At 43.3% G+C, this 16,762-nt stretch overlaps 1 protein-coding gene across 1 annotated transcript in view; it reads right to left on the reverse strand.

Annotated features, from left to right (window-relative positions):
- Positions 1-16,762, reverse strand: part of THBS4 (thrombospondin 4) — a 73,399-nt gene that overhangs the window by 18,515 nt on the left and 38,122 nt on the right. The window contains exons 7-13 of the mRNA XM_061619766.1: positions 16,451-16,623; positions 9,218-9,355; positions 6,997-7,074; positions 5,414-5,566; positions 4,999-5,103; positions 4,430-4,537; positions 455-614 (exon numbers count right to left, since the gene is read on the reverse strand). Coding sequence (XP_061475750.1) covers positions 455-614; positions 4,430-4,537; positions 4,999-5,103; positions 5,414-5,566; positions 6,997-7,074; positions 9,218-9,355; positions 16,451-16,623 — 915 coding nt within the window. The remainder of the gene's footprint in view (positions 1-454; positions 615-4,429; positions 4,538-4,998; positions 5,104-5,413; positions 5,567-6,996; positions 7,075-9,217; positions 9,356-16,450; positions 16,624-16,762) is intronic.

Raw genomic sequence — 16,762 nt, forward strand, 5'->3', positions numbered from 1 at the left:
GGATACAAAACAACAACAGTCATCAGAATCAAAATCATCACAATAAGAATTATTATTACAGGATGACAGTGTCATTTTTTTGGCCAATTTTTGTCACTGCTATGGTTGTAAACCACCTTGAGTACAGTAATGCAGAAATGTAGTATACGAATTAAACATGAAATGAAATGAAACCATAGATAGGCAAGGAGCCAAAGAGGGCTGTGTACCCAGAAAAAAAATCAGGGCTTTGCTAATTCTCACTTGTGACCAAGGGCCCTCATGATGTGGTTACTGCCTCTCAACGTTCAGAAGCAGCTTTTGGGGGTGCTGTGGGAGCTGCTTTGGGAAAGAGGGGTGTGAAAAGCTCTGGTCCTTTGGATCCTCCCATAGGCTTCCGTGGCCTAAAAAGCTGATGGGGAAAACACAAGCTTTGATGCCCTTCTGCAGAGGATATTAATACATGAATACTCGCCATCTCCATCCATGTCATCATCACAGGCATCTCCTTCACCGTCTCCATCTGTGTCTCGCTGGTCATTATTTAAGACCGTGTGGCAATTGTCACAAGCATCACCAAAGATATCTTGATCACTGTTCCTCTGGTCGACGTTAGGAGACAGCACACAGTTATCCTGAAACAGAGAAAGGCAAAGTGCTCTGGACTTCCATCTCCCTAGAGCAACACCACTCATCATCACTCTCTACTGACTTTGATTTTACAAGTGACAACAAATGAAGAGTATTGGGCCATTTTAAATAATAACAAGTATACTGCGGTTGTAGCATAAGCTCTGGTGGGCGAGAGCCCACATCAACAAGTGGATAGGTATATATATCCTAAGGAGAGAGAGACCATTTGTTTGTCCTGTTTTTACAAAACGAGGCCTAAAGCAGTGGTTCCCAACCTTTATGAGTACAGGACCCCCTTCGTAAGGTCAAAAAATGTTGTGCCCCCCCCCCCCGTTAATTGTAATTTTAGTCTCTGTTAATTGAAAAAAGGTGCATGGCAAAATCACATCTCCAAATATCCCTTTCCAGATAGGGAGGTGTTGCTTTCTTTTCTTAATGCAAAGATTCATCAAATTGGTATTCCTCTCCCCCCGACACACAGTCTGAAGATGTACAGTCCTGTTTCCCAACACCAGTGGGTTTCAGTGTTGGACTAAGAACCAGGTTCAAATCCCCAACCAGCCATGAAGCCCACTGGGTGACCTTCGACCAAACAGTCTCTCAGCCTGACCTATCTCACAGAGTTTAAGGATAAAATGGAAAGGGGGGGATGGACCATGTGCACCACCTTGAGCAACTTGGAGGATATAAATGCAGTAATTATATAAATAAATACATTTCTGCTGCAATATCTGGATCCCAGTCAGCCAACCTGCTGAGCTTTTTTTTTTTTTTAATTAATAATCACCAAGAAGCAGCAATGTGGTGGTGATGGGGATGCTAGATTGTGCACTGCAGACAACAGGGTAGATAGATTGAGGAGGGGAGGTTAGTGCTTTGAGGTCTTGGGGTGATTATCGGAACTGATGACTTGGTTAGCGTGCACTTGGGGAATGAGAGTGGAGCAGAAGACAGATCCGCACATGCACAGACACAAAACACCTGCCCCTCCTGCAGGCAGGCAGGCATTCAGGCACGTGGGAGGGGAAAAGCCCTCAACTGTGGTAGCGTCTTGGAGAGAGAGATTGAAGGGGGCAAAGTGTGGGTGGAAGAAAGGAGGGACACTAGCGCACACACACTGAGCCTCAGAAATGGGGGGCAAGCAAGTCCTGAGCTTCCTCACTGCTCCTTGGCTCTGTCTGGGCTGAAGGCAAGATCTGGGTGGCCTCACAAATAAGAATAATAAGAATAATTTTTAAAAGGAGGTGGCAGCGAAGCAGGAGCCAAGAAAGGCAAAACAGGCTGGCTGCCAGGAAGGAAGGAGGAAAGCAGCCTTTCCTTGCAGCCTTGCTTCTTTTTGCTTCACGAAAAGCCCTCTCCTCTCGTTCTGAGCAAGGGTGTCGTCAGCAGCTGCCATGCAAGGAGACGGGAATCGGTGATAGTAATCCCCTTGTTTTCCTGGTAACTCTGCCCTCAGCCTCCTTCGGCGTCTGCCACGTGTTTTATAGGCCTGCCCTCTGTGCGCCTGAAAGACGCTCTGGCGCTTCAGCAGAAGTCCTCCCCTCTCGTTTGGAGCAAGGGGGAGGTGTCGTTTGCAGCGGCAGTGGGGAGCAGGCAGCATCCAGAGAGTGAAGGCTTTTAAATAAATAAATAAATAAATAATTCATTTCTTTACTGTTCATGCCCCCCCCAATTATTTCTCAGGCCCCCTGGGGGTCACAGCTCCCAGGCTGGGAACCACTGGCCTATAGGTCAAGAAATGCCAGAGGCCAGTTAGCTCAGCTGGTTAGAGTGTGGTGCTAGTAACACCAAGGTTGCAGGTTCTGTCTCCGTATGGGCCTAAGACAAATGTAGCTCAGTGGTAGAGTACATGCTTTTGCATGCAGACAGACCCAACATCAATCCCTGATGCCTGGAGAGTTGCTGTCAGTCACTGTTGACAATGCTAGTTGGACCAGTCATCCGACTTGGTACGTGGCAGCTTCCCATGTTCCTGTGTAGCAGTATGTGTGTCACATGACTATGCAGACTACAAAGAAATGCAGAAACCAATCAAATGAATACAAGATCCAAACCAAGTGTGCGTGACCCACTTCTAACTAGTAGCTGCTGCTGATCACATGGCATAGCAGGAATGCGACCTTGCTCCTGCTTCCTGATCTCTCTGTGGCTTTCAGTATAATTGACCATGGTAACCTCCTGGATAACCTCCATGAAATCAGAATCGGGGGTACTGTGTTACAATCGTTCTGGTCCTACTTATGGGACCAAGGCCAGACAGTAGAGTTAAGAGAGTGCTTTTCAGCCCCCTGGCAATATGGAGTGCCGCAGGGCATTATTTTATCCCCAATGCTACGTAACATTCATATGAAGTTTCTGGGAGTGGTCATTAGGAGTTTTGGGGCAAGGTGGCATCAGTACGCTGATAACTCAGCTCTATTTCTCCATAACATCTGAATCAGGAGAGGCCATATGGGCCCTGGACTGGCGCCTGGACACAGCTGTGGGATGGATGAAGGGAAATAAGCTGAACTTGAATCCTGGCAAGATGGAGACACTGTGGGTGAATGGTTCCTGTGTCCAAGAAAACTGGTCAATTACCTGCCCTAGATGGAGTTGCACTCCTCCTGAAGGAGCAGGTACACAGTCTGGAGGTGCTTCTGGATCCAGCTTTGTCACTGGAGGCCCAGGTAGCCCCAGTGGCTGGAAGCACCTTTCACCAGCTGCACCTGGTATGACAGCTACCATTCCTGAACCAGGACAGCTTGATCACAGTACTTCAGGCACTGGTGACTTCAAGACTAGATTACTGCAATGCACTCTATGTGGGGCTTCCCTTGTGCATGATCTGGAAACGGAGTTAGTATAGAATGCTGCACCGCGGTTGCTGACAGGTGTTCGACTCTGTAAACTATTACACCTCTGCTCGGGGATCTGCACTGGTTGCCAATTTGTTACCAGCCCAAGTTCAAGGCGTTACAATTGGTATACTGGAATATAAAGCCCTTAACAGCTTTGGCTAGTTTACTTGCCTTCCACCTCATATGTGCCCACTCGGCTGCTTCACTTTGTGAAACTGGTACTATTACAGGTGCCGCATAATATTTGTTCTGCACTTGTAAGAAACTGATATTTTAGTGCAGCAGCACTTACACTTTGCAACACTATTGACATCAGACAGAGGCCTTCATTTTACACTTTTTGGTGCCTGCTCAAAACATTTTTATTTAGGTAAGCCTATCCAGACACATAGATGTTGATGTGCTTTAATATCTGTTTAGCTTACTCTTAATTTTAAATATCTTTTAAATGTTTTAATTGCTTTTTGTAATTATTTTGTAAATCACTTAGAGGTTTTATTACAATCAAGTGGTATATAAATTGTGTTAAATAAAATATAAATACATAAGCATGTACAAAGGGATTGTAATTTTCTGCAGCGTGAGCAAGATATTGCCCATCTCTTTTGAGGCCAAGTTCTATAGTGTCAAATTTGCTAATGAATTCAGCTGAGAGGGTTCACACAGGAATCCCCTTTTGAAACTTTGTTGTTAGTGTTGATACATGACAATTCTTCAAGGGTCTGCTGCACAGTGTCCTGTGTGACTGAAATGCTCCCCTGCTGATTTCTATTACCATTTTCAATTTCTAATTTGAGTCCTGTTTCATATAAATGAACTTGTCTGACCTATGTAAATAGCAAAAGGGCACTGTTGATAAATGATGGCATTAGAAGCTGTGTAGGTGCTTGATAGGAAGGTTGATGCTGTCTACTTTCATGATAGTGTTGCTTGAGTATAGAAGAGATGTAAATTACTACCATAAATAATATATGTACCTGATCATTAGGAATGCCATCCCCATCAGAATCATCATCGCAGGCATCTCCTATTCCATCCCCATCAGCATCTTCTTGTCCAGAGTTTGGAACGAACTTACAGTTGTCCTATGGGGAAACCAAGATGAAGAGATAGAATCAATGTTTTAGAGTGGGGTTGCCAACCTTTTTGGGCCTATGGTCACATTTGCAAAAGGAGAAGCTATAATGGGCACTATGTACATGCCACAATTGTGCACATACATGCACATTCATCTCCCCACTCCCCATCAGCATTTAGGCTTGAAAAAGTATTTTCACTTTTTTCAATCCTAATTGAGGGATGAACGTGCCGGCAGCTGAGGGGGGAAGAGTTAATTTTCTCAAGCCTAATTTCAGCAGGGAAGGGGTGGAAGGATAGGACCCTGTGGGTCCCAGAGAAGACCACTTGGGACCTGGGTGCACCCACAAGCAGTACCCACATGTGTCTAGTTTCTTGCCCTCCTATGCACTTCCCTAAATAGAATTGTGATTTTAAATGGGCAAATAACTAGAGAGAAGTTCCCCACCCCACCCCCAAATCTTTTTACCTTTCTGCAGCTTTCAGCTGAGCATGGAAGTTCTTCATCAGGATAGCCATCAATATCAACATCTTTTCCACACACAAAACCATCGCCAGCCCAGCCAATCCCACACTGTGAACAAAAGTGTTACAGAATAAAGTCTGGCTGAGGAGACCGTTCTACAAATTCTGTATATGTAAATAGAAAACTTAGAATATGCTCTGACCAGGACGGTGTAAATACATACTAAGGACAGAGTCAAATTAATGTGGATTTTTTTTGATACTGGGAAATACAATTCACCCCAAAAGACAGTACAATGCATGTTTTGTTTTTGCTTTTTAGCATGAATTAATTACAAAGTATGATTTTACTGAAGAATGTCAAAATGGGATTTATTGCTCTGGGATCAAGTTAAACAAAATCTGCAAGATCCACTTACAATACATGAGATGTCTCCTTGCCGTACTTCAGAGCATTGTGCATGGATACTGCAAGGGTTCAGAGCTTGACTTCTGCAGCTTCTTTCAGTCTTGCATCCCCTGATCTGGTCTCCAGTAAATCCCGGTTTACATGCTCCACATCGGTAGGAGCCCTTTGACAGAAGCAAGCAAGCAAGTGCATAAACTATCCAGACAGTCATTGCTATTAACTAAGCCTGTCACCCAACTGAAGAAATCTGACTTGATTGATTAATTAATTGGTTAAATATGCATAGGTGTAAAAACAATAGTTCTGAAGTATAAAAAAAATCCTTTGTTTTTAAATGGTGCACACACCATATCATAGGAGGCATCATTGAACAGAGAATGCCTCTTTTAACATGGTGCTTGTCAAACATGTTTATTAAAAACAAGAGAGAGAAAAAGAGAGAGATTGCTGCCTGATTAACTGGAGGCAACTTTTTAATCCTTCCAAAAAATTAAATTGATGGATCTAAACAATTAATTGATTAAAAGTTTCAGCCCTTCTCTTTGTTGCTTCAAGATAAGGACATTTTCTCAGAACAGTAGTGTCACTGATCTGTTTAATTTTGGAAGCCAGGGACAGGGACCTTGTGGCCCTCCAGATGTTCACCACTGGGACCAAGAACATCTGGAGCAGCACAGAGTCCCTATCCTTGTAAGCTTATGCCATGATCAAATCATGCAACCAACTAATCCAAACTCAGCAACCAGCCGTGTATGATAATCATATGCGGACAACCTCAGCCCCATATTTGTCGCTCCCAAAACAGACATGTTGTCAAATGCATATTAAGTCACAATATGCAGTTAGCTGGCCACATTCGATTTGGTGGGTCACCAGCTGTGAAGGCCTGCCTTAAGCCATGTAGGAGAGGTGAACCTGCACTGTTATATCTAACGGTGGCCTTCTTTTCACAAAAAGTTCTTTCATCCAGTGGAACGCATAGCTCCAGAAGGCTGGTGGACACCCCTCCCCTGAACATCATGAGAGGTTGAGTGGGGGGAGATTTGTGACAATTGCCTGTCTCCCTTTTCCAATCATAGGACCTTTTGGGGATCAAAGAACCTTCCATTAATAGGAGAACACAGCTGGATACACTTGCACTTCTGATTAACTCAAAGTTGCTTCTCTTGAGAGGTCTGAGATTCAGATGTGGATATCCAAGTACAAAAATGCCAGAGTGCATGAAGAGTACCTGATCACCACTTGCATGCTTACTTACTCCATGCTTGCTTGTTTTTCGAAGTGTCCATCAACACTGTGAAAGACAGGTTCAAGCACATGCTTCATTTACTTAGAAGGTATATTTATAGATGACAAAGAATTACAAGAGTAATACAATGTACTGGTTCAGATGCAATGAAGAGGATCTTCTGAACCTTTAATATCCCTATAACTGTGGTTGAGAAGGAGGAAATTCTCTGGGGAGAAGGGAATTTCATGGCCCACTTGGAGTCTCTTGTGGTTGCAAAAGGCACTTCATTAAGTCTGCTGTTTTGGGGACAAGTAATGAAACATAGATGAGATTCAAACAATCTGAAATAACCATGAGCTTACCACAGTGTTTATACACTGGGAATTGCGGACACAACCTCCATTTCCACTGTTCTGACATTCATCTATGTCCGAGCAGATCTAACACAATTGAAACAAAAACAAGTTAATTACAATGAGTCAGCTATCCAGGTATAAAATGACTAGCTTAAGTCTTTAAAAATGTATCAAACAAGCACAGTAAAAGGTCATTTGATCTTTCCACAGCAGTAGGTAGATCTATTAGTCCCTGCTGTAGCTGCTGAGCTAGTACAACAGAGACCCGGGTTCATATCTGTGCCAGATATGAAGTCTCCAATTTGTACATTCCATTTTTCATACAGTGGTATCCACAACTGCAGGAGGAAAATTTACACTGTAGTATGTGTTTGGAAGGCTAGATGAGTACTCTTATTGCTGGAGAGGTACAGCAACTCAGACTCTGTAGTACTGAAAAACTTGTGATCATTTACATTTGTGGTTATTTAACCAGAAATACGTATATATAAAAAAAGTGAAACAGGAAAGCTGTGTCTCTTGCCACTAACTGCAAACACAACAATATTCAAACAAGTGTCCATAATGATGACTCAATTCCATTCACACAGCACTCAAAATAACACTACACTAGCTCCTGAATCATGGGGAAGTATTTACTATATTTGGAAAAACAGGTGCTTCTGCGTGGTGAAGATGGTAAGACATTAAGTTAGAATTTCTAGGTTTTTTTAAAAAAAATTATCTGGAGGTTGAAGAGAGCTAGTAGGAAGAATGGCATCAGAACAGACTGAAGAAACGGTGGTGAGGCAAAGTGTGGGAAGTAGCTCTCTCAGACATACTTGACTCATCACAGTAGAGTAATGAAAGGTGCAGTCAAACATGACAAGTTTTACACTATATGGTTTCCATTTTTCAGAAGCAACACCTTTTATCAGCCTCCAACAACCCCTACTATACTATGGAGAGATATTTTTTGGTGAGCTTAACTCTAGTATTGATTTGAAAATTGTGTACTTTATAATCACCATTTTTGTGAAAGCTTGTTGTTTTGAAAAGATTGATTTATGTGTGAGTTGCCATGGAGATGGCATGTTTTTGTTGCATTTTATTTTTTTATCAATCTTTATTCATTTTATAACATTATTAAACATAATGAAGTATCATCAAAATGTCATATATAAATCATACAACATTAACAAACTTAAATACTCAAAAATAATTTAAAATAAACTCACATTAGTTGGTGTTACAGCGCATTTATGAAATTCAACTTTTAAAGCTGGGATATGTTCATTTACAATTTTCAGTATACTGCTTACTACACACAGCTTGTTTCACAGTGGCATGTTTTTGGAAGGACCTATCTGGTGCTAACATAGAATATTGGTATAAGCTGGTCTGGAATGAAGCATTGTTAGACAAACTAACACAAAAACTGAGAGTCTCTAGAGGTTGAAGTAAAAGAATTACATTTATTTTGAGTTGGTATGATTTTGTACAATACACGAGCCAGGAAAAACATAATCAAATGTTTTTGCCTGCATATAGATGGATATGGTTTCTTTAAACGGACCTTTCCCCCTCTCATTCCTGGTTTATCCCATACCCAAAAGGAAAAGGGAAAGAATAAGCACAAGATAAGCAGTATACTGACTTTTTTTTAATGGTTTGAACTTAATGTTTTAAACATACGTTTTTTAAAAAGGGAAAAAGGACAGAAACATATCAAGAATAAATGCTCCTAAAATGTTATAAAACACTTTGAAGCTATGAGATAGATTGGGTGTTAATTTAAACAGATTTTTTTCAGTGCTTTATTTTCCCATGGAAAATATTCTATTTTGTAAGTTCATTAGTAACAATGAATGGATGCCAACTGCAAATACAGTATTAGGCAAGCTTGGCAGTTTCAATGTTCTGAGCTTTGTTTACTAAATACAAGTAAAACAGGCATGATAAATAAGATCACTCTACACAGCATCAAAAAAAGTTTTGATATAGACTGAAAAATTCCCTGTGCAAATTACCCTAATTTGCATATGACTTTTTTCTGGAAACCCCACATCACTGCCAAACAAACAAACCTATTAATACAGTCTTTAATATTCAGAAACAATGTAGACATTTTTGCAGACATCTGTTAAGCTCTTTAAGAAGAAAAATACATTCAGCTGTGTAATCCACCCAAAAACATAGAGTACCAGACTTTTACTTGCTTTTGATGGATTGCAGTGAGATCACACACCTGTTTGTTATCTTTGGCAGAGTTGATTCCCACTCCTTGAATAATTTGCCCTTTGTATCCTGGTGGGCAGGCCTCACATCTGAAACCTGGAGCTGTGTTCACACATCTCACCCCTGGGAAGCATGGATGATATCGGCACTAAAAGTCAAACCATCCGTGTCAGAATTAAGTACAAATTGTACAGCATCAGCCAGCAAAGAAGAGCCCATTTGGACACTGATTAGAAGCATAAACTACTTTTTACAATACAGTGGGCAGCCTTTTTTCTCTTGGGGCCACATTCCCCTGAAGGGTGATGAGGGCATGGGTCAGAACTGGCAGTGGGTAGGACCAAGGTTATACCATTACAGGAAGGGCAGTAATAGGGCCTTTCCATACTTACTATTTATAGGGATAGTTGCTATTTGATACAACGTTTTCAAGAGTGAATTTGTACCTGATTGTCTGTACCTTTGGTGACATGTTGTGGCACCGACACTTTGGAATTCCCTCCCCTTAAATATTAGGCACCATCTCTGTTATTTTTTCGGCACCTACTGAAGACCTTCCTCTTTCAACAAGCCTTTTAAGTAGACACCTTATCCCAGTCTGTGTCTGTGCTTGGAACTGCTTTTCAAGATGTTTTTAAAGCTGTTTCTTTTAACTTTTAAAAATGTTTTTATAGCTGTTTTGTTTTTAATATGTTTTAAAGTCATTTGTTTTAGTGCTGTTTTAGAGTGCTTTTAGTGTTTTTTGGTTGTTGCCTTGGGCTCCTTCTGGGAGGAAGCGCAGGATATACATTTAATAATAAAGCTAATAATAATATTGCTGTTAAGAACATAAGAACATAAGAAGAGCCTGCTGGATCAGGCCAGTGGCCCATCTAGTCCAGCATCCTGTTCTCACAGTGGCCAACCAGGTGCCTGGGGGAAGCCCGCAAGCAGGACCCGAGTGCAAGAACACTCTCCCCTCCTGAGGCTTCCAGCAACTGGTTTTCAGAAGCATGCTGCCTCTGACTAGGGTGGCAGAGCACAGCCATCATGGCTAGTAGCCATTGATAGCCCTGTCCTCCATGAATTTGTCTAATCTTCTTTTAAAGCCATCCAAGCTGGTGGCCATTACTGCATCTTGTGGGAGCAAATTCCATAGTTTAACTATGCGCTGAGTAAAGAAGTACTTCCTTTTGTCTGTCCTGAATCTTCCAACATTCAGCTTCTTTGAATGTCCACGAGTTCTAGTATTATGAGAGAGGGAGAAGAACTTTTCTCTATCCACTTTCTCAATGCCATGCATAATTTTATACACTTCTATCATGTCTCCTCTAACCCGCCTTTTCTCTAAACTAAAAAGCCCCAAATGCTGCAACCTTTCCTCGTAAGGGAGTCGCTCCATCCCCTTGATCATTCTGGTTGCCCTCTTCTGAACCTTTTCCAACTCTAGAATATCCTTTTTGAGATGAGGCGACCAGAACTGTACACAGTATTCCAAATGCGGCCGCACCATAGATTTATACAACGGCATTATGATATCAGCTGTTTTATTTTCAATACCTTTCCTAATTATTGCTAGCATGGAATTTGCCTTTTTCACAGCTGCCGCACACTGGGTCGACATTTTCATCGTGCTGTCCACTACAACCCCGAGGTCTCTCTCCTGGTCGGTCACCGCCAGTTCAGACCCCATGAGCGTATATGTGAAATTCAGATTTTTTGCTCCAATATGCATAATTTTACACTTGTTTATATTGAATTGCATTTGCCATTTTTCTGCCCATTCACTCAGTTTGGAGAGGTCTTTTTGGAGCTCTTCGCAATCCCTTTTTGTTTTAACAACCCTGAACAATTTAGTGTCGTCAGCAAACTTGGCCACTTCACTGCTCACTCCTAATTCTAGGTCATTAATGAACAAGTTGAAAAGTACAGGTCCCAATACCGATCCTTGAGGGACTCCACTTTCTACAGCCCTCCATTGGGAGAACTGTCCGTTTATTCCTACTCTCTGCTTTCTGCTTCTTAACCAATTCCTTATCCACAAGAGGACCTCTCCTCTTATTCCATGACTGCTAAGCTTCCTCAGAAGCCTTTGGTGAGGTACCTTGTCAAATGCTTTTTGAAAGTCTAAGTACACTATGTCCACTGGATCACCTCTATCTATATGCTTGTTGACACTCTCAAAGAATTCTAATAGGTTACTGAGACAGGACTTTCCGTTGCAGAAGCCATGCTGGCTCTGCTTCAGCAAGGCTTGTTCTTCTATGTGCTTAGTTAATCTAGCTTTAATAATACTTTCTACCACTTTTCCAGGGACAGAAGTTAAGCTAACTGGCCTGTAATTTCCGGGATCCCCTCTGGATCCCTTTTTGAAGATTGGCGTTACATTTGCCACTTTCCAGTCCTCAGGCACGGAGGAGGACCCAAGGGACAAGTTACATATTTTAGTTAGCAGATCAGCAATTTCACATTTGAGTTCTTTGAGAACTCTCGGGTGGATGCCATCCGGGCCCGGTGATTTGTCAGTTTTTATATTGTCCATTAAGCTTAGAACTTCCTCTCTCGTTACCACTATTTGTCTTAGTTCCTCAGAATCCCTTCCTGCAAATGTTAGTTCAGGTTCAGGGATCTGCCCTATATCTTCCACTGTGAAGACAGATGCAAAGAATTTATTTAGCTTCTCTGCAATCTCCTTATCGTTCTTTAGGACACCTTTGACTCCCTTATCATCCAAGGGTCCAATTGTCTCCCTAGATGGTCTCCTGCTTTGAATGTATTTATAGAATTTTTTGTTGTTGGTTTTTATGTTCTTAGCAATGTGCTCCTCAAATTCTTTTTTAGCATCCCTTATTGTCTTCTTGCATTTCTTTTGCCAGAGTTTGTGTTCTTTTTTATTTTCTTCATTCGGACAAGACTTCCATTTTCTGAAGGAAGACTTTTTGCCTCTAAGAGCTTCCTTGACTTTGCTCGTTAACCATGCTGGCATCTTCTTGGCCCTGGCGGTACCTTTTCTGATCTGCGGTATGCACTCCAGTTGAGCTTCTAATATAGTGTTTTTAAACAACTTCCAAGCATTTTCGAGTGATGTGACCCTCTGGACTTTGTTTTTCAGCTTTCTTTTTACCAATCCCCTCATTTTTGTGAAGTTTCCTCTTTTGAAGTCAAATGTGACCGTGTTGGATTTTCTTGGCAATTGGCCAGTTACATGTATGTTTAATTTAATAGCACTGTGGTCACTGCTCCCAATCGGTTCAACAACACTTACATCTCGCACCAGGTCCCGGTCCCCACTGAGGATTAAGTCCAGGGTTGCCGTCCCTCTGGTTGGTTCCATGACCAACTGGTCTAGGGAATAGTCATTTAGAATATCTAGAAACTTTGCTTCTTTGTCATGACTGGAACACATTTGCAGCCAGTCTATGTCCGGGTAGTTGAAGTCACCCATTACTACCACATTTCCTAGTTTGGATGCTTCCTCAATTTCATATCTCATCTCCAGGTCTCCCTGAGCATTTTGATCAGGGGGACGATAGATCGTTCCCAGTATTAAGTCCCTCCTGGGGCACGGTATCACCACCCACAACGATTCTGTGGAGGAGTCTGCCTCTTTTGGGGTTTCGAGCTTGCTGGATTCAATGCCTTCTTTCACGTATAGAGCGACTCCACCACCAATATGTCCTTCCCTGTCCTTCCGATATAGTTTATATCCAGGGATAACCGTATCCCACTGGTTTTCTCCATTCCACCAGGTCTCGGTTATGCTCACTATATCAATGCTCTTCTCTAAGACCAAGCACTCCAGTTCTCCCATCTTGGTTCGCAGGCTCCTAGCATTAGCGTACAGGCACTTGTAAGCAGTGTCTCTCTTCAAGTGTCTTTGGCACTTGTGGTTAGGCCTGTGGTAATTTTGCTCTTCTGAATTTATATCCTGTGCCCCTGCTCTCACAATGCCTACTTCTAGGCCTACCCCTTTTAAAATTTCATCATTTCTTTGGTTTTTATCCCAGGGGGGAGGTTTATTCTGAACCGGACCTTTCTCAGCTCCTGTCGGGTTTCCCCCCTCAGTCAGTTTAAAAGCTGCTCTGCTACCTTTTTAATTTTAAGTGCCAGCAGTCTGGTTCCATTCTGGTTCAAGTGGAGCCCGTCCCTTTTGTACAGGCCCGGCTTGTCCCAGAATGTTCCCCAGTGCCTAACAAATCCGAACCCTTCCACCCGACACCATCGTCTCATCCACGCATTGAGACTGCGAAGCTGGGCCTGTCTGGCTGGTCCTGCGCGTGGAACTGGTAGCATTTCAGAGAAAGCCACCTTGGAGGTCCTGGCTTTCAGCATCCTACCTAGCAACCTAAATTTTGCTTCCAGGACCTCACGGCTGCATTTCCCCATGTCGTTGGTGCCAACGTGCACCACGACCACTGACTCCTTCCCAGCACTGTCTACCAAACTATCTAAACGACGGGCGATATCCGCAACCTTCGCACCAGGCAGGCAAAACACCTTGCGGTCTACACACCCATCACACACCCCACTGTCTATGTTCCTAATGATCGAATCACCCACTACAAGGATCCCTCCACCCCCTGGAGATATATCCTCGGCACGAGAGGATAGCTGCTCATCCCCCAAGGAATGGGTCCCTTCTAAGGGATCGTTTCCCTCTTCCTCAGCTGGATGCTCTCCTTCCCCGAGACCATCGTTGTCCATGATAGCAGGAGAGCTATCATCGTTGGAGTGGGACACAGCTATAACGTCCCTGAAGGCCTCCTCCACACACATCTCTGCCTCTCTCAGCTTTTCCAGGTCCGCCACCTTGGCCTCAAGGAAATGAAGTCGTTCCCGGAGAGCCAGGAGCTCATTGCACCGAGAGCATACCTGTGACTTCTGTCCAACAGGCAGATAGTCGTACATGCTGCAGGCGGTGCAAAACACTGGAAAGCCCCCACACCCCTGCTGGCTTCTTACCTGCATAGTTTTGTTTAAGGTTTATTACGTCAATGGGTTGGAGACTGCGGTTTAGTTGAGGTCAGGGAACAGACGGGCAGAGTGGGGGGCCCTGGCCTCCTCGCCCTGCTGCCGAACTCGCTCTGCTGCTTAACTCGCCTTGACGCTTTGTCAGCTGGGGCTCCCTCTAGCTCGTGTTATAAGAGAGTGGGTGTGGAATTTTCCTTTCCACATTACTGAGAGTTGTGCCCAAACTGAGGAAAGTGCTGTGGCTGTAGTCATCCCATTCTGGATGGGGTTACACTCCCCCTGAAGGAACAGGTTCGTAGTCTGGGGGTTCTTTTCGACCCTTCCTTGTCACTGGAGGCTCAGGTAGCCTCGGTGGCTCGGAATGCGTTCTACCACCTTCGGTTGGTAGTCCAACTACGCCCCTATCTGGGCAGTGACAACCTCGCCTCAGTTGTTTATGCTCTGGTGACCTCTAGATTGGACTACTGTAATGCACTCTACGTGGGGCTGCCCTTGAAGACGGTTCGGAAGCTGCTGCTAGTGCAAAACGCAGCAGCCAGACTGTTGACGAGGACCAATCGGTCCTCACATATTACACCTGTTCTGGCCCGTTTGCACTGGTTGCTGATTTGTTTCCGGGCTAGATTCAAGGTGCTCGTATTGACCTATAAAGCCTTACACGGTGCGGGTCCGCAATACCTGATGGAACGCCTCTCCCGCTACAAACCTACCCATGCACTTCGTTCGACATCTAAGGCCCTCCTCCGAGTACCGACTCATCGAGAAGCTCGGAGGGTAGTGACAAGATCCAGGGCCTTTTCGGTGGTGGCCCCCGAATTGTGGAATAGTCTCCCCGAGGAGGTACGCCTGGCGCCTATGTTGTTATCCTTTCGGCGCCAGGCTAAAACCTTTCTATTCTCCCAGGCATTTTAATTCATGTTAAAGTATTTTAATGTTTTAATGGTTTAGTGATCTTAATATTACATTATTGTTATTATGTATCTGTATTTTTATATTTCGTGATTTTTGTTGATTTATTGTATTATCTTATGTTGTACACCGCCCAGGGAGCCGTTGGTTATGGGCGGTTTATAAATGAAATTAAACTAAACTAAACTAAACTAAACTAAACTAAACTATTGTGAACCCTCAAGTTTCTCCAGCCAGGATATGTCAGAGTTGTGAGCAGGCACACGGGGATAGCCCTTTTACAGGACATACACATCATACACACACACCACAGTGCCTAGTATTCCGGAATTCTATTCTCATGGGGGTATAAGAGATTAGAAGAGGTTAAACAAGAGGAACTCTGTGTGTCTGCCACTATGGCTCCCATCACTATCTGCCATCTTTCTCCTCTGAACTGAGCTGGCAAAATGATAGCTTGCACCTGTCAGAGGGAAGTGCCACGAAACGTCTCCAAAACCATGCCCACCAACACTCTCTCCCCACAGAAAAAGGGATGATGCTTGTAAGCATGCCACACACATGAACATACTGATAATCCATGCCAAATCTTTCACAAAAGTTGAATTTTTTTGCAGTAGGAGAAGAAACAGGGTTTTCAGCACATTATTCCAGAATACTAACGAAATCATGACATCATCATGTGGCAGCATGCCAAAAAATCTGAGGAAAACCAGTAACCATACCACTATAAATGGTAAGTGCGGAAAAGCCCATAGTTACAGTATATATGATGCTTTTTCCTCTCCTTTCTCTCCACTTCTCTATCAGCTTTTTCCCCCCTCCTTACCTCTCTGCCTCAGGTCATATCCACATCATACTTTTAAAGCACTCTTATACCACTTTAACATTCATGGCTTCCTCCAAAGAATCCTAGGAACTGTAGCTTGTAAAAGTTGCTGGGAACTGTAGCTCTGTGAGGGGTTTCCTAACAACTCTCAGCATCCTTAACAAACTACAGTTCCCAGGATTCTTTGGGGGAAGCCATGACTGTTCAAGTGGTAGAAGAGTGTTTTAAAAGTATGGTGTGGATGTGACCTTACTCTTTCAATGCAGATACCTGAACCCGAAAAGAAAGGCACATGAATCAATTAACTCCACAGGCTACATTAAATCAGGCCAAGAGCTGGATGGGATACCTGGCCTGCAGGTTCCCCACCTGTTTTCTAATGCAATACCTGGGGGATATTACAAATTTCACCCTCAGGGCCTCTGTCCTCTGGGCACCAGATTACTTTCAGTCGACAAACAAGGAGACTTCCTAGATTTCTCAAGCAGCTCCAAAATTCACATGCTCCCCGCGCTTTCTTACTGGGCTGAGCATAAATTATTTTAAACATTTTACCTCATCAATATCTGTGCATATAACTCCATTTCCAGTGAAGCCTTCAGGACAAGGCCCGCACTGAAATCCATCTGCCGTGTCAGTGCATCGCACCCCTCGGAAACAAGTGCTGTCTTCGCATTTGGGCTTAGGGGGCTGTGGGGGTGGAGTGGGAAAATTTTCGGCTCCCAAACCTATGATTTTAAGTACAGCATTTTTTTAATGATCACCTGCTGATTGGTAAAACTTGAGATAAATGTTAAAAAATTGCACCCAGCAATGTAGTGGATTAATCCTCATGTTGGATCATCTGAGATAATCATGTGAAGAATG

This window comes from Rhineura floridana, chromosome 1, assembly GCF_030035675.1.
Source record: "Rhineura floridana isolate rRhiFlo1 chromosome 1, rRhiFlo1.hap2, whole genome shotgun sequence".
In the NCBI taxonomy this organism is placed as follows: Eukaryota; Metazoa; Chordata; class Lepidosauria; order Squamata; family Rhineuridae; genus Rhineura; species Rhineura floridana.